The sequence below is a fragment of the Prinia subflava genome, chromosome 12 (genome assembly GCF_021018805.1).
Source record: "Prinia subflava isolate CZ2003 ecotype Zambia chromosome 12, Cam_Psub_1.2, whole genome shotgun sequence".
Taxonomy (NCBI): Eukaryota; Metazoa; Chordata; class Aves; order Passeriformes; family Cisticolidae; genus Prinia; species Prinia subflava.
Window position 1 is genome coordinate 277817 of NC_086258.1, and position 23969 is coordinate 301785.

General features: G+C 57.8%; 2 protein-coding genes across 6 annotated transcripts in view; one reads left to right on the forward strand and one right to left on the reverse strand.

Moving 5' to 3' along the window:
* ABCA2 (ATP binding cassette subfamily A member 2) overlaps positions 1–17312 on the reverse strand; it is a 35671-nt gene extending 18359 nt beyond the window's left edge. For 2 of the 5 annotated variants that reach the window (XM_063409246.1, XM_063409245.1), the window contains exons 1-16: positions 17054–17312; positions 8956–9049; positions 6547–6658; positions 5958–6124; positions 5632–5759; positions 5359–5463; positions 4708–4893; positions 4408–4626; positions 3469–3803; positions 3061–3220; positions 2738–2866; positions 2290–2457; positions 1509–1605; positions 985–1158; positions 802–904; positions 139–253 (exon numbers count right to left, since the gene is read on the reverse strand). In XM_063409246.1, coding sequence (XP_063265316.1) covers positions 139–253; positions 802–904; positions 985–1158; positions 1509–1605; positions 2290–2457; positions 2738–2866; positions 3061–3220; positions 3469–3803; positions 4408–4626; positions 4708–4893; positions 5359–5463; positions 5632–5759; positions 5958–6124; positions 6547–6658; positions 8956–9049; positions 17054–17119 — 2358 coding nt within the window. In that variant the 5' untranslated portion in view covers positions 17120–17312. Of the gene's footprint in view, positions 1–138; positions 254–801; positions 905–984; positions 1159–1508; positions 1606–2289; positions 2458–2737; positions 2867–3060; positions 3221–3468; positions 3804–4407; positions 4627–4707; positions 4894–5358; positions 5464–5631; positions 5763–5957; positions 6125–6546; positions 6659–8087; positions 8916–8955; positions 9050–17053 lie in introns of those variants that run through there. The other 3 variants (XM_063409248.1, XM_063409244.1, XM_063409247.1) reach the window with 2 other exon arrangements.
* A 2591-nt stretch (positions 17313–19903) lies between these two features.
* FUT7 (fucosyltransferase 7) lies at positions 19904–23850 on the forward strand. The gene is made up of 2 exons (XM_063409720.1): positions 19904–20430; positions 21943–23850. Exon 2 carries the CDS (start codon positions 21987–21989, stop codon positions 23028–23030), a length of 1044 nt encoding a protein of 347 aa, XP_063265790.1. The 5' UTR covers positions 19904–20430; positions 21943–21986; the 3' UTR covers positions 23031–23850.
* Positions 23851–23969: the final 119 nt, after the last annotated feature.

The following is a 23969-nucleotide window of genomic DNA, read 5'->3' on the forward strand; positions in this document are numbered from 1 at the left end:
CAGCCTAGGGGTTTGGGATCTGCATCTGCCCTAGTTCATGTAACCCAGAAATACAAGGAAGGTGACTAGGGGCACAGCATGGCATGTAGGGCTCAGATATGCACACTCCTCCCCAAGAATCTCTTCCACCATCCCTACCTCCTTCAGGCGATGCTCCTTCTCTGTCACAATGTGCTGGATCATCATGGCCACTGAGTAGACCCAGGAGATCACCATGCAGAGGGGCATCATGTGCTCGATGACAAAGAGAAAGCTGATGAGGTAGAGGAAGAGAGGGAAGAACTGGATGATGGCACTGCCACACAGACCTGCAGAGACCATAGGGCATGGGGCCAAGGAGGGGCTCTCCCGCTGCTCAGGGACAACCAGTCTCTAACCCAGCATCTCCTTTGTGTCCTAAAAGAACTTCTCCAGTGAGCCCACAGAACAATCCAGTGTCATGGCTCATAGGCCTTTGCAGGCAGGTAGTAGCCACAGGCTCAGCCCAGGGCCCTGCCTATTCTTGGTGTGGATGAGGCCCTCTCCAACCTCCTGCCCAGGAGTGTTGGTGGCTCTGGGTCTTTTACAGGTGCTGCCTCCAGACCACTGTAATCCATAACCACCAACAGATCCATGTGCCATTCCTTTACTTTCCCCTGCCTCCTGAGCCTGGTAATCCAAGGAGCTGGACTTAATTGGTTGCTCATCACTCCCAGTGTCACCAATCTCTTTCAGGCTCCCAAACTTGTTCCCTTTTCCCAGCTAAAGTATCCTGGCCTGCAAAGTGGAAGGAGGAAGGTCCTGCAGGTGAGTGTTACTCACTCATCCCGGGTATAACACGGGTATGGGAACATCTGTACATAGTTGCCAGGCTCCACCACATCATGGCCAACAAATGTGTTGATGAGGGCACGCTCCATCATGTCTGTGGAAGAGAAAGAGAGGCCAGGCTGAGCACACAGGGGCCAGGGCCATGGGCAGCTGTGGCAGGGTGCTAACATTTACCCTGGATCCAGACAAAACCATAGAGGAAGTAGAAGCGGCCACCAGTGTTGGGGCCAGGCCGCCAGTACGCCCGCCGGATCTCGTTGGTCTTCTCTGTGAAGCTGGAATTCTGCCGGATCTTGTACATGACATGGGGGGGCAATGAGCCATCCCTGTTGGTCTGGAAGATGACGCCTGTGGGCAGCAGAAGAGGAAGGGAGTCAGGGGGGCAGCCACATCAGCTGGCCCACAGCAACAGGCAGGGATGGGGAGAGCACTGTGAGGGCTGCCATGGATGAGATGGGTGGCATGGCCGGAGATGTGAAACCCCCGTGGAATGCAAGGGCACACAGAGAGCAAGCAGAATGTCAGTGGGAGAGCTAGGACAGCAGCACGGGGCAAAGGATGGGCACAAGACACTCAGCCTTCTCATCCACCCAACACATGCACCTAGGGACCCACATCCTGCCAGCAGCTCCAGGGCACAGCTGGAGAAGGGCAAAGTTTCAGGGGCCCCTGAGAAGAGCTGGTTCCCAGGGACATACTGGCAAAGACTGTGACGTTGTCCTGATAGGCCTGGTTCAGTGTGTAGTTGACAATGCTCTCCTCATCCGGGAAGCCTTTGAAGATGTCCACACTGACCTAATGGGAAGAGAATTATAGAATCACTAAGATTGGAAAAGCCCTCTAAGATCATTGAGTCCATTAATCCAAACACTATCAATCCCAGCACTAAATCATGCCCCCAGGTGTCAAATTCACACATTTTTTGAACACAGGGGTAGTACCACTGTCCTGGACAGCCTGTTCCAGTGCTGACTACCCTTTCAGTGAAGAAATTTTCCCCGAAACCCAATCTAAACTTTCCCTGCAACAACTTCAGGTTGTTTCCTGTTGTCCTGTCACTTGGGAGAAAAGACCAACCCCCACCTGGCTGCAACATCCTTCTAGGTAATTGCAGAGACTTAGAAGGTCCCTCCCAAGCCTCCTTTTCTCCAGGCTGAGCTCTCCCAGCTCTCAGTCCCTCCTCATCAGACCTGGCTCCATTGCCCTTCTCTGGACATGCTCCAGCAGGCTAGTGAGATCCCGATCCCAAGGCCTCAGATGGGTCTAGCACACAGAGCGTGCACATAGTACAGCATTTGCCACCCCACCCCCTGAAGTCAACAGTATGTGAGCACCTCCACCCTAGACATCTACCTCGAATCTACCCCCAGGCCTCCTGTCCGATGCCCTTAAAAAGGTCTCAGTGGACCTGACCCTCTTCAGCCCAACAGAGCCTGGCTGTCAGTGGTTCAACCTTCCCACAGGTGAGCTCCACCTCACCTTGGCCATGAAGCGGACCCAGCCGCAAGCAGCATTGTCAATGGTATCCAGCTGCTGGAGCAGGATGCTGGCATTGGGCAGGGAGAAGTTGCCATTGAGAAAGTTGTGGAGAACATCACTGTCAGAGACATTCAGGATCTCTGGATGCTTGTGGAGGTCAGCGGTCAACTGAGACAGAGAGGAAGACATGGGAGAGAGAATTGGGCTATACCCTGTCTCTCAGGTCACTGTCCCCCTCCATGGACACAGGTAGGACCCAAAGCTCCCCCTGCGGATGGAGGACTGGGTGCACACTGTGCAGGGATCCAGACTAGTATCCACAAGAGAGACTAGCTCTTGTTCCACAAGTGCAAGGTGGATACCAGGGAGCACCACGTGAAGAACCCTAGGGTATCTGGGGGGAGGGGGACCCCTTCTCCACTGCCAGGGCAGTAAATCCCTGTCCTACCTGCTGGAGCCAGCGGATGCGCCTCTGCAGCCTGCCCTCCTCCAGGTAGGCTCGGATCTCGGGGGAGATGTTCAGCCATGCCTTCGCGTAGTGGGTGACGTTGCCCACAAAGGCAAAGGTCTCATTGGCCTGGGGGCCAGGCAGAAAGTCATACAGCGGGCAGAGAGACGGGCTTCCTGCTCTCTGGGATGGCTAGCAGCCATAGATACCTGCCCACCTCCCACTACCTGTCTCTAGGAGTCAAGCTCTTCCCTGCCACACAGCCCATCTGCAGAGCAGGACTGGTGGGAGAAGGACAGGTGTCCCAGCCTATGCATCCTCACCTTCAGGATGACCTTGTCAACTTCAGTGCCCACAGGTGCATACAGGATTTTGGGGTTGCTGGTCATCAGATGCACAAGGAGGCCCAAGTTCCGCTGCTCCTTGCTGGTGAAGCCCAGCGAACTCATGTTGCCCTGCTTCAGTGCCTCAGGCTCGATGGTCCTGCAAAGGAAGCTCAGGCTTTCTACTCTGTTTCAGGCTCAGCACCCCTTGCTGCAGGTAGCCCCCACCTTTGTCCATGACAGGCCTTCACACTGACTCCAGTATCTGCATGGTGTTGCGCAACACAAGGGCACCCCTGGCTGCAGCACAGCCAAGTGCAGCACAGCACCCATCCTGCCTGCTCAGCAAAGGGGTGACACCTCTGGCCTGCACAGGGAAAACCTGGAGCCATCCCCCAGTGCTCCTACCGGTTGTTGCCACAGAGGATGGGTTGCAGCCCTGCCCAGAGCTGCACGAATGCTGAGAACTGTCCCTGGGGGTTGTCGATGCTGGATGGGCCCTCCCCAGTGCCCTCTTCCTCCTCTGCTGTGGCATTGCCAGCCGTGGCATTGGCGCTGGCCCAGCTGGTGCTGTTGGCTGTGGGTGGTGGGGCCTTGCTGGCACAGGCTCCCCTGGGCAGCAGCTTAGCCAGTGCCGAGAGGATGTCCACGTCCCGGAGAACCTTCTCCATCTCCACCAGGTCCTCGAGGAGGGCACGGAGGCGGTGCTGGGTGGCTGTGCTGTTCATCTTCTCCAGCTTCAGCTGTGAATATGAGTGGACAAGGAGTTACTCATTGCTGGGACAAGAGCATCCTATTTGCCATTAGGAAGGGACCAATGAGGACCCCAAGCAATAGCAACTCCACTTTCTTGGTTGGACCTGTGCCGAGGTAAGGCCGGGGACTCATTGCTGTGCATGGTGGCTATGAGGCAGTGAGAATGGTGGCAAATGCTGGCAGGGACTTGTGTGAGGACACTCAAGATAGGCAGGGTGGGTGGTCCTCTGTTCCTACAAAGGACACATTGAGCTTGAGTGGGACAAGGAGTGAGACCTCAGAGTCAGGCTTGAGCTGTGCCACCAAGGGCTTTGCTGGTCCTGGGGAGAAGAAGCTGGCAGAGACACCTAGGAAGATGTTGGGGACACCCAGTCCTATCCAACAGGCAGTGTTCAAGCAAGTGCTAGAGGGAAAACCACCTGGGATCTTACCATGGAGCTGTGTGGGGCAGTGCTCATGTCAGAGAAGGGGGTGACCAGAAGAAGCCAGGCCATGTAACTGTTCCCCCTCCCAACACAATGTCAGCTGAATAGAAAACCCTGCCCAAGTCTCATCCCTGCCACCAGCCTGCCCCATCCGCCCAGCTCTCACCCTGCTGATGATCTTGGGGGTGTCCAGCTGCTCCTGGAGCTTGGAGGCCAGCTGGGCAAAGCGCTCCTGCCGAGTGGCTCGGCTGCCATTGCAGGCCAGTGCCTGGTATGCTGCCAGCAGTGGCTGCTGCCTGGGGGACACGCGCAGGAGGCGGTGCAGTCCCCCTGGGTTCCGCTCACATGTCAGCTGTTCCAGCACTGGCCCAGTGAAGAGGACATTCTACAGGGCAGGAAGTTGTAGGGACAGCGCTGCAGTGCCTGCTCTGGCAAAGCAGCCCAGATTGCCCCGTGAGGTGCTCACCTCCATCTCGGTGACGAAGGCCTGGGGGCTATCAGAGATGGCAGGTGCCACAGCAGTGCTGGTGAGGCCCAGAGCCTGGGAGAGCATGTGGAGCAGTGCTGGCTGGTGTGGGGCTGCCACTGGGTCTCGCAGCACCCTGTGAACCAGCCCTTCCTGTAGGCTCCTCCAGCCATTGGGGAAGCTCTTCTGCAAGATGAAGAATGGGGATGGCTGGTGGAATGCGGGCTTCCCCCAGGTCTCCCTACTTGTCTGTCCCTAAGCATACATGAATGGCCCCACGGCATTCACAGTCTCCACAGGGAGGGGAATAAAAGGGATGTGCAGATGCAGGAAGCAGGGGTCCCCTGCATGCAAGACACAAGGGGAGAACAATTTCCCCTGCTCCCTCCACAGCCACCACCAAGGCAGCACCAACCTCCATTGCAATGGTAAAGCCACGAATAGGCACTGGTGTGTCTCAACACTGGGGGAACTGGTGGCAGCACCAGGATGGACTCCAGCCGACCCTGCTGCTGCTCTGCCCCTGACAATGTTCTGTCATGGCCCCTCAATGGGGACAGACAGGCCCAGATCAGCTGGGGTGGGATATGGAGGAGACAAGAGGAGGGGGTCTACCCTACCATGTCCCCTGCACACCACACCGCTCCTCACCTCCAGCTGCGTCATCTTCTTGCCAGGGCCAAACCCATCCCACAGGTCTCGCTCATGGGTCTCATCAGGTACCAAAGGCAAGTCATCAAAGAACTGCCGGTACACCTGCACCAAGATGAGAGCAGGACTGCCAGGTGTGCCAAGAGTGGAGCACCTGTGCTGCACCTGCTTGCCCAACAAGGCCCTGGCATAGGGTTGCAGGGAAGGACAAATCCCAGCTGGGTGGCATTCACAGGACAGCACAGACCCCTGCAAAGCCCAGAGGTCACCTACCTCCTGCAGGTCAATGCTGGAGCCCAGGAGCAGCTCAGCTGTGCTGTTGGGGAGGGACAGGTTTTGCATCAGGAAGTGCCGCAGCTCACCCTGGTCCTTGGCTGCCCACGCCAGTGTGAAGCTGGATCCTGCTAAGGAACAAGGTGGGAAGTCAGAGCAGCCACCAGCATCAGGTAGATGGCATGGCCCCAGAGCTGGCCCTGCCCAACGCAGCAATGCAGGACAGTGGCAGGGTACTGCCCCACACTATCACTTTGCTGCATGCCATGCAAGCTGGTGCTGTCTCTGCCTGCACAGACAGCAGAGGCAGACAGAGCACAACCCACCTGCTCGGCTGCTGAAGTGGGTCTCCATGGAGCTGGGCTCAGGACTGCTGAGGGCCTCCAGGTGCCGGCGCAGCGACTCCAGCTCCTCCTCCAGTCCTGGGTGCTGAGGGTCGAAGAGGCTGCTTTGCTCTACTGCCTCGCTGAGGTGTTCCAGAATCTGTGTCACCCTGCGAGAGCGCAGCACGGCCCTGGCTTCAGGGACAGAGGGATGCAGACACCTTCCCCAGAACTCTCGGGGAAAGAGCCCCTCAGGTGCAGGGGACAGCAGTCCTGTCTGAAACAGGGCACCACTGCCCTTGCCTGAGCACTGAAATCCAGTGTGCCAGGGTTCAGAGGAGAGGCCCAGCACCTTAAGGTGTCTCCAAGGGCCATCTCCATCCTCCTCCCAGCACCGAACACCTGGGAGCCCACAGCAGAACAGACTGAGGTGTCCCCTGCACCAAGGACACAGTGGTCTGCACCCAAACACTTTGGGGGATATCAACTTCTGCCTCAGCCCTAAGGTGGCAGTGCCAACATGGAGAGGGGCAGGTTCTGTGTGGGAGTGTGAGGGCTGGGAGAGGAAGTACATGGTGAGGGCAGAACTCACGTGGAGTTGGAGTACTGCAGGAAGCCAAACTCATCACGCTGGCCGTCAGGGCACAGGGACTGCATGACCGGCAGAATCCCGGCTGATGTGAGCGGGGCCGCCGTGTAGAAAGCTGGAGCCAGTAAGAGTGCAGAAGAGGCCAAGGAAAGTGCAGGCAGCGGGGAGGAGAGGCAAAGAGGCAAGGAGGGGGAAAGGGCCACCAGAGAAACAGACACTCAGTTCAGAAAAGCACACGCTGGGGTCTGCGAGCCCATGGGAGGCTGGCGGCCATGATCAGAAGTCAGCAGCTTTCCCACCAGGGCTGTCCTGGCTGGTGACTCTGGAGCTGCAGGCAGCTCCAGCATCCCTGGCTCCAGCCCTCTTGCCCCCACCCACTCTTCCCTGGGTGATGGCTCCCTTGAGCCCCATGATGATGCCAATTTCTGCCACTTGCCCCCAAGATAGCCACCAACCTCCTCCAGGCTCCCAGGCCCTCCTGTTAGTAGCCTCAGAGGCAGTAGTGGATCTCCAGGGAAAAGGAGGAAAAATACAACAGGGAAAATAGATTTGTCACCTGCAGCTCTCAGAGCCCCCAGCCTCCCCCCCAACCTAGCTGCCTCAAGGTCCAGTGGCTGGAGGTAGGTGGAAATGGAGACACAGAGCAGGGAGATGGAAGAAACAAGAAGTAGCAAAGGGCTGGCAAATCTTCCCTCCTCCACTGAGCCATCATTTCTGCTGGGACTCTCCTGTGTCCTTCCCCAGGGCACAGCAAGTCCAGAATGCTCCTGCCTGATGGGGCTGTCCACAGGCTGTCACCCAGCAGTGCCAGGCAAGGACCCTGTTCTCGCCACCCTGCCGATGACCGTGTGGTTAGAGATAGGTCAGTGCTGTTAGCAAGGCCACAATCGGCAGAAACTGGTGAATATGGGCTTCTGGACAGGTGCAGCATGGGACAGGCCAGCAGTTTGCTGGGGTGGTGGAATCCACACTGGTGGCCATGCCGTGGTTTGGTGACAAAGTCAGTGCATGGCATCTTGCTGGCCTTGAGGCTCCTCTAGTGCCACATCCCAGCTTGTCCCAGCCATGAGGGGCCAAGATAGGGACCTGGTGATGGTGCCAGGGTGGGAGCCAGCCCCAACTCCTTGGTGATTGGGCAAGACTGGGTGACCACAGGCCTCCACATGGGTGACAGGACCCAGCAGACTTTGCTCCAGGACGGAGGCGAGAAGAAGAGGTAAGACAAGCCTCCACCTGGCCTGGAGTGCCCTATGCAGCCCAGGAGGCAGGGGACATGGCCACCAGTGGCCCCAGCACCTGGGGAACCCAGCACCATCAACCAAAGGGGTACACCACCATGGCTGGTCAGTCCCCAGCGAGGAGCAGGCAGGGGCCATACTGTGCTGCCCAAGCTCATCTTCACCATTTGTGGAGGAATGCAAGGGATTTACAGAGGCATGGATTAGGTCAGAGTGAGTGAGAAACCAGGCTCTTCCTCCCCAGACTATGAAGCCAGCACTGGCAAGGGAATGGGGGGAGGGTGCCCACCTGTCCCACCAACTTACAGACTGGCGCATGCAGTTGAGGCATGAAGGGCAGGCGGGCAGGGGAGATGGTGGGAAAGAAAAAGAAAACATGAGCAGAAAAGAACCAAAAACCAAACCAAAAACCACACAACACAGAGCGCATGTCAGTGCCAAGGCAGGAACGTGCGTAGTGTCTGCTGCAGCCGGACCACGCTGGCAGCAGCTGGGCTCTCCCTCACTGGCACACACTGAAACACAGGCTCAAACCATCGTTACTTGGGGTCACCACCAGTGCCCAGCATCTCCCTGGCCCTGCTGTGCCACCTGTGCCAGGGCACCCATTTAGGTGAGCATTCACAGGCCCTGGTGAGATGGCAGCTTCACTCTACTGCCTTCTCCCAGGAGCACAGCCCATGGGCACCAGAGCCCAGGCCAAAGCTCCCGCTGGAATTCTCCCAGAGTCATCAGCTCCAGTCCCATCAATTTACCATCTGGCCAGGCCTCTGAGCACCCCAAGGCCAGCTGAAAGGCCTCCTGTAGGTCACTTTCCCCTGCACTGGGGAGCCCTTCCCAGAGCCACTCCAGCTGACCCTTGACTACCTGGGGGGAACGTGGCTGTTCCAGCACCATCCAGCTCCCCTTTCCCCACACAAAATGTCTGTGTCGATGACAGGCACAGGCTGGTTGGTGCTACCATCCCCAGCAGAACCTCCCCAGGGTGGCATAGACTGCTACTTCTACTCATCACGTCTGCCCCACCAGTCCTTGGCTGTAGCCCCTGTCCAATGCAATGTCCCCCAACACGCTTCTCTAGGTACCCCCTGCCCCTAGGCTGGAGCACCTCCCCAGGGCCTCAGGGTGCCCCCAAACGTGGCAGAGCCCCAAGCACTGCCTTGCTGGGACCCACCTTCCTTCACAGGGATGGTCGGCTTCTTCTGCCGCAGCCCCAGGAGGATGAAGAAGAGCACCAGGGGGATGAAGATCTCGAAGGTCAGCACCCACTGAGGATGACACAAAGCAGAGGAAACAGGATGCTTAAGGTCAGAACCCAGCCACCAGGGAGAACCATGAGCAGAACACGGGCCACCAGGCATCGGTGCAGTGCACCACTGTGTCCATGTATTGCAGATGGCTGGTGGCTCTGTCACAGCTCAGCCAGCGACAAACAGGTTCCTGGGCATCCCACAACCTCCTGCCTGCACCACCCTGTCCAGAGCACTGCAGGACAGGGCAGGGGACACAGAGGGGATGGATGACTCCTCCAGCAGCGCAAACAGGGGGCTGAGGCTTGAGCTCAACCTCGACAGTTGACCATAACTTGGGCTGCTCAGGGAGAAGACCTCAAGTCCTGAAAGCTAGTGCCCTCACAGCCTGGAGCAGCATGATTCTGTGCCACTGTTGGATCTAACAAGGTTCAGTTGCTGAGTCGGATAGCAAAGGGTAGACCTTCAGTTCAGCCAGGCCCTGGCACCAGCTCCAGGTGCAACTGGGCCATCCTGGCACCCCTTCTGTGCCCTCCCAAAAGGCTCTGGCTGCAAGGAATTTCCACTGGCAGCATATGGTAAATAACAGGATAAATAAATTCCCAGGAATTCCTGGCCACAATGGCTCAGAATTCCAGGCTAGGCTCTGTGTCCAGAGGCCCTGGGGATAGGCATCGGCATTGCCAGCTGCCAGCAGGAGCAAGCACTCAGCACACTGCTAGCACAGCTGTGGCCACTTTACACCAGAGTGCCCAGACACGTCACAGCCCTGCTGCCCAGCAGCAGGGAACCACTGCAGGTTAGGGAACTGATGCACAGAGTGAGGTGAGCCAACTTCAGCTCACTCCAGGGCCAGATCAAACCCAAGGCCACTGCTAAGACCCTGAAACCTGTTGCCACCCATAGGCAGGGCAAAGCCCAACTCCACTACTTGGAAGGAGCTTGCTACACCACCCACACCAGCCTCCACCAGTGACAGTGCCTAAATGGGCAAGCCCATGGCTTGACAAGAATGGACTTTAACATGAAAGATGCAGCAGCTAAGAGGTGACAGGGTCAGGCCCTCCTGTCTCCAAGATCACCTCCATGCTGCCCCACTCAGGGGCTGCCAGCAGTCTGTCAAGAAAGTCAGAGCAGCCCCAAATGCAGTAAGCAGAGGGAGGCCTGCATCCAGGTCCCCGCCAGCAAATGGCCACAGTGCTACTTCTGTGGTACAAGGACAACTGCACCCATGGGTGTTGCCCATGCTGCACCCACTATGCCAGGGTTCCTGGTTTTGGAGAGAAAGAATGATTGGAGGAGATGAAAATGCCCCCAGGAGCAGTGCCTGAGAATCCTCATCTTTCTGATAACACCAGTTCCAGGGACAGTCTCTGGTGTCACTGTTCCTGCACAAGGCAGGATAACAGGGGACACCCTGACACACACTGCTGTCCCGTGGCCCCTGCCCCACCCCCTGCCTGTTTACCAGGCACACAACAGAGCCTCTGTGCCTGAGCACCGCGGGGACCATCCCCACACACCCATGCTGGCCTGTACCAGGCTCATGTGGAGACTGTCCTTGGTGGCAACCTGCTTGTTGTTATTTATTTTTTTGATAGGGGCCATTGACTTTTGCTCATCTCCATCCCCAGAGATTACCCTTGTCCCCAGTCCCTTCTGCGCTGCCACATACCCCAGTGTCACAGCAGGCTGTCCCACACCTTTGGCATCCAGAGTGACATGGTGATGGGCAGATATGGTAGCATATGGCTATTTACCAGGCTGCACCTCTAGGACTGACCCTGCCCCCCAGGACAGTCCCCATGGGAACTTCCCAGAGGTGGGGAGGCCAGGTCTGCTCCAGACCCACAGTGGGGCACTGGCATGCAGCAGGGTCCAACAGAGCCTCAGACTTCCAGAGAGACACACGACAGGGAGACCAGCACAGCCTGGGGATGGTGGGCCCAGGTGTAAGACACTGGGGGACATTTTGGGATTGTGTGAGGAAGCAAGGAGGAAAAGCCAGGATGCAAGCAGCTGAGAAGGAAATTCTCCCCAGTAAGTAGGAGAGGGCCGAGGAGAGGAGAAGGGCCAGTCCCTGAGAGCAGCTGGCCATGATTGCACCAGTTAGTCTGCCATGCCCTGTCACCCATCCCCTGCCTCTCTTCTCTCTTGAAGAGAGCACAAGTCTCGGGGTTGCTTTTCCCCAAGATTCACTTCAGGGTTGCTGTTCCCTGAGGTATGTAGGGTTTTTGAGCTTTTCTTGCTCACAAGGTCCTGCACCAGAGCCAAAGAAGACAAACTGAGTCTGCCAGTCTGTGCCTCCAAACTTGTTTATACTTTCATTATCTCTTAGTTCTTTCTCAGCTCTGCAAGGCATCCCCAGCAGAGCAGGACACGTGGCAGACTGGGCGGATCAGAGGGTCCCAGGCTTTATGCATGGTCTCCCTGACCCAACCACCATCCACAATGTACTTTTTATTTACAAAATTTTACCACTACTTACTACCTCTGTTAACATGCCATTTCTACTCTAAACCAATCCTTGTGATCCAACTCAGCAGAAAACAGGGGATGAGAACAAGAACAAGGAGGACAGGACTGCTCTCCAATTCCTCCATCTTGCCTTTTCAAACCCATATACTAAAAATCCTAGATTCTACATTCACACTCTGTGATTAACTAACTACTACTTATTTCGAATTCTCTTGGCCTGTAATTCTTCGTACAATGTGGGCCCCATGGCCAGGGATCAGAAGCAGTGTCCTCCTCGGCTCTGAGTGAGGCTGGCTGACCCCCTTGTACGGATCCCAGACACCCCATCTGGTCTCCAAACCCTCCAGGGTCGCCAGAGGGATGTTCTGGACTCCAACACACAAAGTGCGGGACCAAGGGTGGGACACTGGTCCCAGGAGCCCTTGTACTGGGTGACAGTGGCTGTGGGGGCCAGGGACAGCTCCTGGGTGGTAGCATTCACTCCTTCCACATCCCCTGCCACATGTTCATTTCAGCCTGGTTGGATGTGAGTAGGATGAGGTCATAGGTACTGTTCAGGTTTGCACAAGTGCTGGGTGTCCACCTGTCACCCTACAGACAGTGGGGTAACTTGTCACACGTTCAGCCCTGCTCTTGGCTGGAGGCAGGGGTGTTGGGGTCCTGCCCAATTCCACCAGGGGGGAGGCAGAGCTGGGTGGGTGCCATAGCAGGGTGTTGGCCCCTGGCAGGGGAACGTGTCTTTCCTGGAGCACTGGGACAGTGATTCAATGCCTATGCCCATCTTCTGCCACATTGTCAGATGGAAGCAAGAGGCTGTGAGGAGGCCGAGCAGGAGGCAATAGTGCCTGCTGTGACACACAGCTCCCACACAGCCAGGTCAATAGGCCAGGTAAGCACCAAAGGACAGTGGTGCAAACAGAACAGAGCAAACACCCCAGCCCGGCACAGTAGTGTCACTGTGCCCACCCTCCAGCCAGCACTGGGACAGATGGGGGATGTGCTGGAACCAGGGCCAGCATAGACACGGCTGTCAGGTCAGACAGTTGTGCACTCCACTGCTGTCCCCAGGATGTGGCAGCACTCATGTCTCAGTAGCCCAGGGGGCTGTCCTTGTGGGGACAGCCAGGTCAGGCAGAGGCAGCTCTTCCTGTTCATCACCATCACCCAAAAGTTCGCTCGGTTCCCTTCTGCCTGCCCCCAGCAATGCCTGACACCCACAGCCTCCAGCCACCGTGGTGTGGGAGAAGGGCAGTCATGGGCTGGGCACCCCTATAATACGACTCTCAAGCTGGCAACCCCTGCACCCAAACCTGCCATGTCAGCCCCCCTCTACCATAGCCTGGTACCTGCAAGGGGGTTTATTGCCTCCAAAACAGGTGAAGCAACATCACATACAGCATCCAAAATCCTGGCACGTATCACCCAGAGGACAGGGGAGGGTCTGCCTCTGCTCCTCATGGGAGAAAGGAGCTGTTGCCTACTCCATGCCAGCCTCTCTGCCAATCCCAGTGCCAGCAGGAACTGGCAATAAGTGCTGGCCTGCAGCCTGCAGGTACCCTGAGGGATGGGGCTTTCAGCTCCTGCAGGATCCAACTTTTCCAATAGCATTTTAAGGCTGCAGAAATACCTTACATTTTCATGGCTCCAGACTTTAATCACTGTTAAATGCCCACTTTTGCCCACAGCCAGAAAGTAAAGGCAGGTAAAGCCATGGTCACTGGAAAAGATGAGCTTGAGAGCTCTGAGGGCAAAATAGGCCCCCAAATGCCTGAGGCTAAGCCACCCAGCTCCAGTGGAGACCTAACCATGGACACCCACTGATGGTCACCACCCAGGTGTGGGCCTGAGATGTACCCTCAAGGTCACCTTCCCCATAGGAACAGACAAGGCCAGGTTCAGGGGCTGCCAACTCCCATCCTACCAAGGCCTGGCCAATCTCACCTCTGCCTCTGGTCACTTCCAGTTAAGTCCATCTGTCCCACTACCCTCTGCCTCCAGCATGGGCACATCCCCACCCCTGACAGCCCTGGCACAGCAGACTGAAGTCCTGCCTTGGGGAGGCTAGAGGAGCAAGAAATCCCTGCTGGGGTTTGTCAACAATTCTCCTGAGCTGAAGACCCAGGAACATCCACCACGGTTCTCCTGATTCCTGCAATGTCAGCCAGGCACCTGTGTGCTGGGCTGAGAAGGCACATCACCATCAGTGCCCTATGCAAAGGCCACAAAGCACTGGGACAGGGTCACCCTCCCACTGGCACAAGATGCCTGACCTGAGCACAGGGTCATGCCAGCAGCCACTGTGGAGGAAGGTGTTCTGCAGTGGGTGGCCCCCGCTGCCCTGCGTTGCAACAGGGACTCGCAGAGACACTGCTGGGCCAGCACACTCCTACCAAACCCATGCTTCCCCTCCCCACGCCTGCTGCAAACAAAGAAGGGGCAAAGAGCACTCAGAGCTAGGGCAGTACCCAACTGATGCATTCAGTACCAGCATCCTTCCAGCCCCAGCAGCAGGAGCTGGCAGGGCCACACGCACAGGGTCCTAGGGACTCTGCACCCCAGCAGAGGCACTGTTACAGCCCCCAGCACCCCAAATTTCAGCCTTTCTTTTTCTGGCAGCATCAGTTTTGCCCCATCTCTCTGCCACCAGCCAGGGGGAAGAGACAGATCTGCCAGCTCCTGTGTGGAGAGTTTTCCTTCTTCAGGACAAAGTGCAGAAGGCACAGATCGAGCCACACTGCTGTCAGCTCTTCCTATACTCCTTCCCTCATCCCAGGGCCCATGCCACAGGGAGCCCCATCAATGTGCTGCAGCACCAAAATAGCACAGAACTGCTCCCACCAGTCCTCCAAAAGAGCCTTGAACTGCCCAGCAACACTTCCCCAGGACCAAGCAAACTGGCAGGACATTTCCATCACTAGGAGCTCCAGCTGTGGCTGCCTGCCCATCCCAAATAAATGGGCACAAAGCACCTCAGGGCAGGCAGGTGAACACCCTGGACTGTGCCTGTAGTGACTTTTGAGAGAGCACCAGCTAGTTTTACATCCAACACAGGTTTAGACCAAATACTGAAGTCATGGGAGAGTCCATCCTTTAACAGTGCCTGTCCCAACAGACTCAAAGCACAGCCAGCAATCCCCAGGGCTGCCATGGGCACCCCAGGGGACCCCACAACCTGGGTTTCCCTCCATCAAGAGCCACCGATGCTGCTCTGCTCAGACCTCCATCATCCCAGGGTTCCTGCCTGAATTTCTGCTCTGGGAAGAATAAAATCTCGGCCAAATCCCAGAGCAGCCCCTAGAACAGCTCAACCACACTAGGCAAGGTCCAAAGCCATCGTGGGCTGGGAACAAGGCCTTACAAGAGGTGCCAGTGGCCAGGGACAGTGCCTGGCCATCCCCCGGCCATGTTGCAGGTCTCGCTACACCCATCACCCACCTATAAATGGCCTCGCCAAGCTCTCACCAAGTGCCTATGAATAAAGTCTGTCCCAAAACCATGTCTGTACCCTACTGTAATCCTGCACCTGAACAGCCCCTGCTGCCAGGGACAACAGGGATGCCCCTAGGCCACCAACATTCATGGGCAGAACACAGAACTGCTCCAGCTCTCAAGTCCCAGCCCAGAGCCCTCAGTCAAACCTGGAGTCTCTGCTTCCCACCCCACCCTGCAGCACTGGATTTGCTACTCCACCTATTGCCGGGAGGGGAGCACATGGTGGCAAGGACTGACCCCCAGGGGAGTCCTGCAGCACCAAGCTGTGCCAAAAGGCAGCTACATTCCCTCTCTGAGGCTGGGAGAAGCCCAGCAACCTACAGCTCTGCCTGCCCCTGGGTAAGCACCCAGCAGGAGAATGGGCTAGTAGTGCAGCCCGCCCCCCCTCCCTGCTCCAGTCCCCCAGCTGCTGACTGATGCAGTACCATCACTCCAGTGGGAGCTGGTTTCTCTCACTGAAACATCCATCTGTGGCCGCTGCCAGGCCAGACCTGCACTGGTGAACCCACTGCTGAGTGCCAGGCACAGCCACCACGCAGGGCCTGGCTCTGTCCTGGCCAGCCAGCACTGGCTGCTCAGCCCAGCACTGCTTGGAGAGGGCAGAGCTCCCAGGGAGTGAGCAGGATGATGGCCCCTGCACAAACCAGGGACACCAAGTGACTCTGGGATTCACACACAGCAGTAGCACAAGGAAGGAGGTGACATACACAGGGCATACGCATCCTCAGGGCACAGCTGTCCTAGGGACTGCATCAAATCCATCCATGAGCACCCCTGGCACTGGGACCAGCTCTCATCCTGCCACACAGCTGGTCCCCTGCGCACGCCATGCACTCACGGCATCACTGGGTGGGCAAGGAGGGGCTGCTCCATACCCTGCCACCCTGCCTGCAGCAGTGGCACTCCAGTAACAGTCCATACACATGGAGGTGATGGGGCCTGGGCTCCTCATCCTCCTCCTCTGGCCACAGCTTCCTGTGCTGCATCCCCATGCTGCCCACAGGGCTGGTAGGGAGGGTCACAGGGAAATGGGTCTCCAAAAGCTGTGTGCAACCCCACTCTGTAACCCAATGGCCATGGCAGCCAGGGCCAGGTCAGCTGGTGTGTGCCAGGGCCCAGCTGTGCCAGGCTGCTCATCCTTGCAGGCAAGGGTCTGGTGCAGCCCCTGCCATGGCCACGCAGCTCTGCTCAGGGTAAAGAGGGGAGATGACTCAGCCAAAGAGCATCATCCCCCTCATCCATTTTGGGGGCACCGGGGCTGTCGGTGCAGAGAAACCTGCCCGGAGTGCCAGGCTCGGCCCTGTTCCTGTCAGAGGGGCTTCTGCTGCTCCGGCTACTAGGACACAGAGTCTGGTGCTGGCGGCTGCCGGTGAGGAACAGCAGGATCGGGCCTGCGGGATATTTGGGAGGGGAAGAGAAAAGCGATGCCCGCTTGCGAGCAGCAGCTCGCTCCCCTCCCCCACCCGCTAAAAATAGCCGGCTCCCTCGGGCCGCGCACCCACCCCCTGCCCACAGCTGCGGGGTCCCTCGGAAGGCTGACGGGTGACCCCACACAGGGAGCCTGCGACAGGGTGGCAGCGGCCCCAAGGCCCCAGCACGATGCCATCTTGCCCCTTGTGCCAGCCCGGGAGGGACACACGTCAGCCCCCCGGCCCCAAACCCCGCGAAGCGGCCTTTTCTCCAGCCCACAGAAGACCGGTGGCTCCGACCCACATATGGGCTGAGAACCTATTTCTACTCGGTAGGCACCGGGGCTCGGGGAGCGATCCCATCCGGGGTGGGGGGGGGCGACATCCAGCTCCGATCCCGGGCTCCTCCTGCAGCCTCCGGGTCCGGGCTGCCCCACGGACACAACAGCGAAGACGGAGAGCCCCAACTGTTGCTGCCACACAGGGGCCGGGGGGCGCGCCGGGCCGGAGGATTCGTGAACGAGCGGCCCAAGGCAGGCGGACACCGCCGGGCCGAGAGACCGTGGGGACCCTACAGCACCACTTCCACGCGGGGCCTGGCCTCGCCCCTCGGGGCTGCAGCCCCCCCTCCGCCCCTGCTCACCGGGCTGCGCCGCTTCAGTGTCACGTTCTTCCAGAGCAGAAGATGGAGCTGATGCAGGAACCCCATGGTCGGGTCTGGCCGGCCCCGCTAAAAGGCCGCGCCGTGCTCAGCTCCGCGGTCACCCGCCGCACACCACCATCCCCTCCTGGCCACCGTCTACTGCTTGCCGTGGGTTGCGAGAGAGCAAAGCCGCCTCGGCCCGGGCCTGGCTCCGCCACACCCGCCCCAACCCTGCGCAGCACCAGCACCAACCCCGCCCGCGGCGGCCGCCCCTTAAAGGCACCGCCGGAGCCGCCCCCTCCGCCTGCACGGCGGCCCCGACACAGCGCGGCGCGGGCCCGGCCCATCCTGGCAACCGTGACCCCGGTGTTGACTGTTCGGAGCGGGGCTGCTGCCCCAGGGGCCGGGGAACCGTCGCTCCCCTCGAGCCGTCGCCCTCCCGCCTCTCAGCCATACGAGGTCACCTCCGCGTTTCTGCCCCTTATGCTCCCCCAGGATACGACGGGCTAGCCCATGGCTGCGGGCTGTGTGTACCAGGGTGCCACGGCTGTCTCTGCTCTTGGATGCTGCCCACCCTGCTCCTGCCTGACCTCTCCCAGGGACATGTGCTGAGGCGTCCACAGATGTTTTTGGAGGGACCAACCTGCTGCCACCTCCTGTCAGCTCTGAACCCAGGGCTGAATGCCCTCAGCATTAAGGACTGAACCAGGCCAGCTCTCCTCCTTAATCCCATCCACTCTTCCTTCTATCCATCCTTCCATCCATCCTTTTTTCCTGCCATTCATCCATCCTCCTATCCATATTTCCTTCCATCCATCTATCTTTCCATCCATCTATCTTTCCTTCCATACTTTCTTCCTTCTTTTCCTCCTTCCTGCCATCTTTTCTCCTTTCCATCCATCCTTGCTTCCATCCATTCCCCCATCCTTCTTTCCCTCTCTTTCCCTGTCCTGGTTCTCTCCATTTCCCACCTGTCCCTCCCTCTTCCTGCTCTCCCTCAGCCTTCTCTACCCCTTCACTCGCCTTTCCTCCAGCTCTCTCCAACCATCTCACTCTCCATGCTGCTTCATGGGCCAAGTGTAGCTGGGAGCAGTGACTCCCTCTCTGTGTGCCCCAACCCCAGCAGTGGTGCCAAGGGTGCCTGTGCTCAGGCCCTTTGGCAGCTGCCCAGCACTAACAAAAGCTCCCCTTGTCCAACACAAAGCAGCATTATTCCCCAAACTTCTGGGCAAAACACTACTGAGGCCCAGGAGGACAAAGGAATGCCTGGTGATGTGGTGGTGGAGTGGCACTGTGTGCCTAGCTCCATGCCCTGAGGAGGGCAACTGGTTTGGGAGGCTTGCTGGGTGTGCGGGCAGGGCTACAGGCAGCAGAGCTGCCCAGAATTGAGGGGAGCTGAGCTTTCACTAGGTCCCTGGAAGAGGGATGCAGTCACCCTAGGCTTCTTGAAAAGCCTGTCTTGCAGCAGAGTAGGTCCCCAGCTTGGAGGAGCACAGTGGGGAGACCCAAAATCCTGACCTGGGTCTCCTGCACCTTACCTCCTGCTGCCCCTTGGGGGGACTTGGGGAGCTTCACAGCTGCTCTTCTGTTTGGCATGGCCATGGAAACCCCAAGAAGCCAGCAAGGGACAGACCCAGCCACGGGGCCGCACAGCCCTGGAGACACAGTGGCAAATCTCCAAGGACCCAGTGCCTGAAGCCCAAGGACTCACTTGCCCAATGCCTCCATGGGCTAGAAGCTCCAAAGACTTTGTGGCCCACGGACCAAGGGTCCTGAAGACGTGGGAACATGGACCCCTGAGCACCTCTCCAGAGACTTCCTTGCAGGGTGGCCAAGCCCCTGTCTCTGTGTGAAGTCATCTGCAGGTGGCACTACCCACACATACATCTCCTTGCTCTGTGCTGGTGCTGTCCAGCGTTCTTGATGGTCTCATGACCTGGCCTCTGGCCTTGATCTCTGCCCATCCCTCTCTGGCAGCACCCGCCCTGGCTCCCTGCCTTGCTCAGAGCCATGTCCTTCGGGTCACAGAGTCAGGGTGTTTGGATCCACTGGCTGAAGTCCTCCCAGGGCATTTGTCCCTGCACACAGGGTGTCCTGGGGCAACACCCGCACATGACAGCTATTAAGTGCCAAGGAGAAGCTCCCTGCTGCTTTACCAGCCATCCTGAATACCCTGTGGAAATGCTGTCCCCAGTGCTGTCCTCCATGGAGGGGAATGGCCCCAGGGCTCCCCTATGGCCCCCTATGTGGCCCTGGACTCTCAGGCTATGGGACAGCAGCGGGATGATGCTGAATGCTCCAGCCAGGCAGGGACTACTGCCCACAGCTGGAGGGCTAGGGAAGGCTGGGAATGGTGCCCATGGACTGTGGTATCTGGGCTTTCAATCATACAGGGGAAGAAATGCAGAAAAGGAGTGAGAAAAGATAACAGGAAATGGACATGGCTGCGGAAGAAGGAACACCCTCCCTTGGGGCTGCACTTCTGGAGTGTCACTGAAACCACAGAGCCTTGCTACACCGTGGCATGGTGGCATGGCATTGTGCCCAACAAGGATCCCAAGAGGCTGGCAGCCAGCAGGAATGAGGGTGCACATCCCAGGGGCACTGGAGCAGCCTTAGAACTCCCAGGGAGAAGTTTGGACCCTGTTCCAAGCTCTGTGTGTACCAAGACATAGGGCATACCCTTGCCAGCTTCAGGGACAATGCTGCACAACTCGATGCTCCCCTCCTTGCCTCTGCCTCAGTTTCCCCATCTCATTTTGCCTGCCAGGGCTTTCTTGGAGACTTGGGTTCTGAACAGAAATGCCAGCAAAGGACACAACTGAGCCAGACTGGGAGCAGGGCAGAACTGGGGCAGGGGCAGAGGAGGCAGCTCTCAGTGCACACACTGCTGAGACTCACATGTGCCTGCTTCCCCTTTTGGCAGGAAACATCCCGGGCAGGACAGTGCCTGGGGCTCAGTAGCACTTCAGGACTGTTAGTTGATGGTTTCAGGATGAGTCAGTGGGAGTTGGTATCCTGTTTGCCACCAAGCTGCGGGTGGCAGATGGGTGGCACCTTGTCAAGGCTGATGGCACTAATCCAGCCACGGGGCACCCAGCTTGTTTTGGCCATGCACCCACCATGGGGTGCCCATTTGGCCAGAAGGTACTCACCCAACTATGGGGCACCCACCCAGTCACAGGGTACCCACCCCCCAGCCCAGTGCAGGGGAAGTGTTGGCAGTAGGGTGTGCCAGCTGATACATGGGGCAGGAAGGACCTGCTGTGAGGCTGGCACAAGGCAAAACTGAAAAAAAGAGGAAGTCCTCGAGTGCCCCAGCCCAGCACAGCAGCACCCAGGCAGACGCACCTGGCACCTCGCACACATCTATCGCAGTAAGTCTGAGTTCAACATTAATGACCACCAAGGGGAGAGGGGCTGAGAAATGGGGTGGGCCCTGCCACTGCTAAAGCAGGGGGTTCCCTGTCAGAGTATCCTGAAAATGGGGGCAACATTCCCAAAACAGGAGCAACATTTCCACTGCTGGGGACAGAGACCTGCAGCACTGATGTGTAGTGCAGGGAACCAGCAAAGCTTTCCTAGCCCTTTCTGCTTCCCATGCCAGATTTGTCTGGAGCTTAAACTTAGCTCATGTATTCTAGCTGGACAGATGGAGCAGGCCAGTATGAGGGACTTTCTGCAGCCAAGCTGCAATGCTGGGGTGGGTGGGAAAGTAGGGCACTGCTTTCCAGGAGACTGGAATACTGGAGGACTGGCTCAGCCCCAGCTGACAGCAGGACTCATGTTTCTCAGGCAATCATGTTTCCAGAGGTTTCCCTTTTTGTGGAAACCACCTTTGGTCCTGAATGCTCTGAGCTCTGCAGTGGGATCAGCTCTCCAGAGGGGACTTAAGCTGGTGGCTGGTGCAGCCAACCATCCCCCTCTCCACCTCTGCCACTGCTCTGCTTCCAGGAGTGCTGCTGGTTGAACCACAGAAGCCCGAGGCAGGCAGATGGGCACCCTGGCAGGGTGAGCATTCCACAGCTGGGGGGCCCATGTGTCTGCAAGTTGACTCCCACCAGTGGCAGCCCTAGGTGCTGCACTGTCCTCCTTGCTATCCCTGTCCTTCCTCCCCTCTGTGCCTACACAGTGGGGCACTGGCCATCTGTGACATCCTAAATATAAAATGTGAGTGTTTGGGGCACTGAAGCTATGAGCTCCCAGCCTGCTGGGGCACCTGATGCCCTTAGGGACTGGGGAGTGCACCCTGACCTAGGGAGGGCACCTTGAACCTGGGAATTGCTTTGCCATTGTTACAGGAGAATGCTGGGGTGAGCAGGCACTTCTTAGGCAGGACACTGCGAAACTCCGCCCTCAGCAGAGTTTTGGACTTCAGAGTCAGTCACCCCATTTTGCAGTTATGGTCTCACCATGGGGCTATTCAGATGGGACTGGGATGGGACTGGTTCCCTCTTGTTCTTTGGTGCACAGCAGTGACAAGGCTGGCTGCATATCAGGTTTGACCTATTCTGGGCAAAGCAAGAAGTGAGGACTGAGACTGTGTGTCAGGTGGGGAAACTGAGGCACAGAGCAAGCAAGGACTGCCTGTAGTGGGGGCCAACAAGGTGGGGCAGAGGGGCACAGGTGACTACTCTCCATCAGCTCTGCACCTCCCAGAAGCATCTGTGCTCCCCCAAAGGTCACCAGAGACTGCAAGAGCATGAACAAAGGCCACGTACATGGGGAACTCTGTGGCACAGGGAAGCAGAGGGTCCTGGGGTGATGCTGAGGCCCAGGCTTCACAAAGGAGCCTTTTCGCTGGCCACTCTGGCCACAGTGCCTCCCCATCACCCCTCGCTCCAGGCAAGCTGAGCTGATGGCCCTCGATGGCCGCTTCTCTCTCACAGGTGTCAGCTCCGTCACCTGATGAGGTGACAGCCAACCCACCAGCATGCCCTGGGCATTGCCACTGCGATGGTCACCATGGGGCCGGCCTGGTGTGAAGGCCTTGGTCACTGCCGGGGTGTTTATAACCATCCTCTGGAACCTGAGGTTCTTCCTCAACCCCTCCAAGGGCTCTGGAAAAGACTCTAAACACAGGGAGCCACTGGTGATCCTGGTGTGGGAATGGCCCTCCAAGCAGGTCCCCAGTGTCAGCAGAGACGTGTGCCATGAGCTGTACAGCATCACAGGCTGCCAGCTCACCACAGAGCGGCAGCTCCTTCACAAGGCCAATGTGGTGGTTTTCCCCCACTCCAGGCTCCAGCCTGGCCGGGACAAACTGCCCAAGGAGAGGCTGCCGGGGCAGAACTGGATATGGGTCTCCCTGGAGTCCCCCTCCAACACTAGAGCTCTAGCAGCATGGAACCAGACTTTCAACTGGGTGATGACCTACAGACAGGATTCAGACATCTTCATCCCCTATGGGAAGCTTGTGCCCAACCGGTCAGCTACTGTGAACATCCCTGCAAAGACCAACTTGGTGTCCTGGGTTATCAGCAATTACCACAAGACTCAGAAAAGAGCTGAAGTCTACAAAAACCTCTCCAAATACCTCCATGTGAATATATATGGGAAAGCTAACAACAAACCCCTCTGCAAGGACTGTCTCTTGCCAACAATATCCAAGTCCAAGTTCTACCTGGCCTTTGAGAACTCCATCCACCGGGACTACATCACAGAGAAACTCTGGAGGAACTCACTGCTGGCCGGCACTGTGCCTGTGGTGCTGGGGCCACCCAGGGCCAACTATGAGCAGTTTGTTCCTGCAGACTCCTTCATCCATGTCAATGACTTTGGCTCCTTGGAGGAGCTGGCCACCTTCCTGAAGACCATGAACTCCAGCCGCTACCAGCAGTTCTTTGCCTGGCAGAGGAGGTTCAGTGTGAAGCTCTACACTGACTGGAGGGAGCGGATCTGTGCCATCTGCACAGCATACCCCCGCCTGCCCCATGGCCACATCTATCCTGACCTGCAGAGCTGGTTCAACTCCTAGTGTGATGGGACCTTTGGGATGAGTGCAGGCACAGGTGGGAAGTGGATGAGGCACCCACCTGTACACAAGATGTGGAGCAAGAACAGGAGCCCTCACTCTCCTCCCAACCCAGCTGTTGCCACACTGCAACTTTCAAGCAATTCCCCATGACTTCATTTTTTGTGAAACAGGACTTATCACCCTGACCCAACACTGAATACCTTGCCAGGGTGCTGGCAGGACCAGAGGGTGCTGTGAGAATAAGTGGCACATTGCTGCAGAGGCTGTGTATATGGTGTGGGCAGGGCAGGGGGGTGGTGGGTGGCTCAGGGCTCTATTACCCCATGGCCAGGGAGGAAGGACAGTATCTACCTTCCCTCTTCCCAGCAGCACCCTTTTTCTGTCCCCCACCCTTGAGCCATGGGTGTCACTGTGTCAGTGGGGAGCCACAGGACAGCAAATGCTCTCAGAGCCAGGCAGGCAGAGGGACACTGTGGCTTGTCACTCCCTCCCTGCTGTGACAGGAAGCCAGTGAGCTGACAGCCTGCAGAGGCTTGCACAACCCAGAAGCAAAGCCAATCCCGTGGGCAACTTGCACATGCACACATTGCACTGGGGAAACCCTGCACCATGGGCACTGCAAGCGGAAATATCCATCTGGGATCAGCGGTGATGTCGGGATTAAGTGACAGAACCAGGATAAGACGTGACTGCTCCATCTGCACCTTGCTCTTTGCCCCTCAGTGCCATTAACTCCCTTGATATAAACAACTCCTTCCTACTCAGTGCCTTTAACTCCCTTGATATAAACAACTCCTTTTGCCCCAAGTTTGCTTTCCAGTTTTCTTACCCTGTGGCCCTGAAGTCACCAAACCCCACCTCTGCCACCCTGCAAGCTGCCGGGTGCCCAGCAGGACTGAGAGTCAGCAGAGGGACATCCCTCCCCTGGCACAGCCCTGG

Coding starts and splice junctions, on each gene's coding strand:
- FUT7 (XM_063409720.1), top strand. CDS start 21,987: ATGCCCTGGGCATTGCCACTGCGATGGTCACCATGGGGCCGGCCTGGT.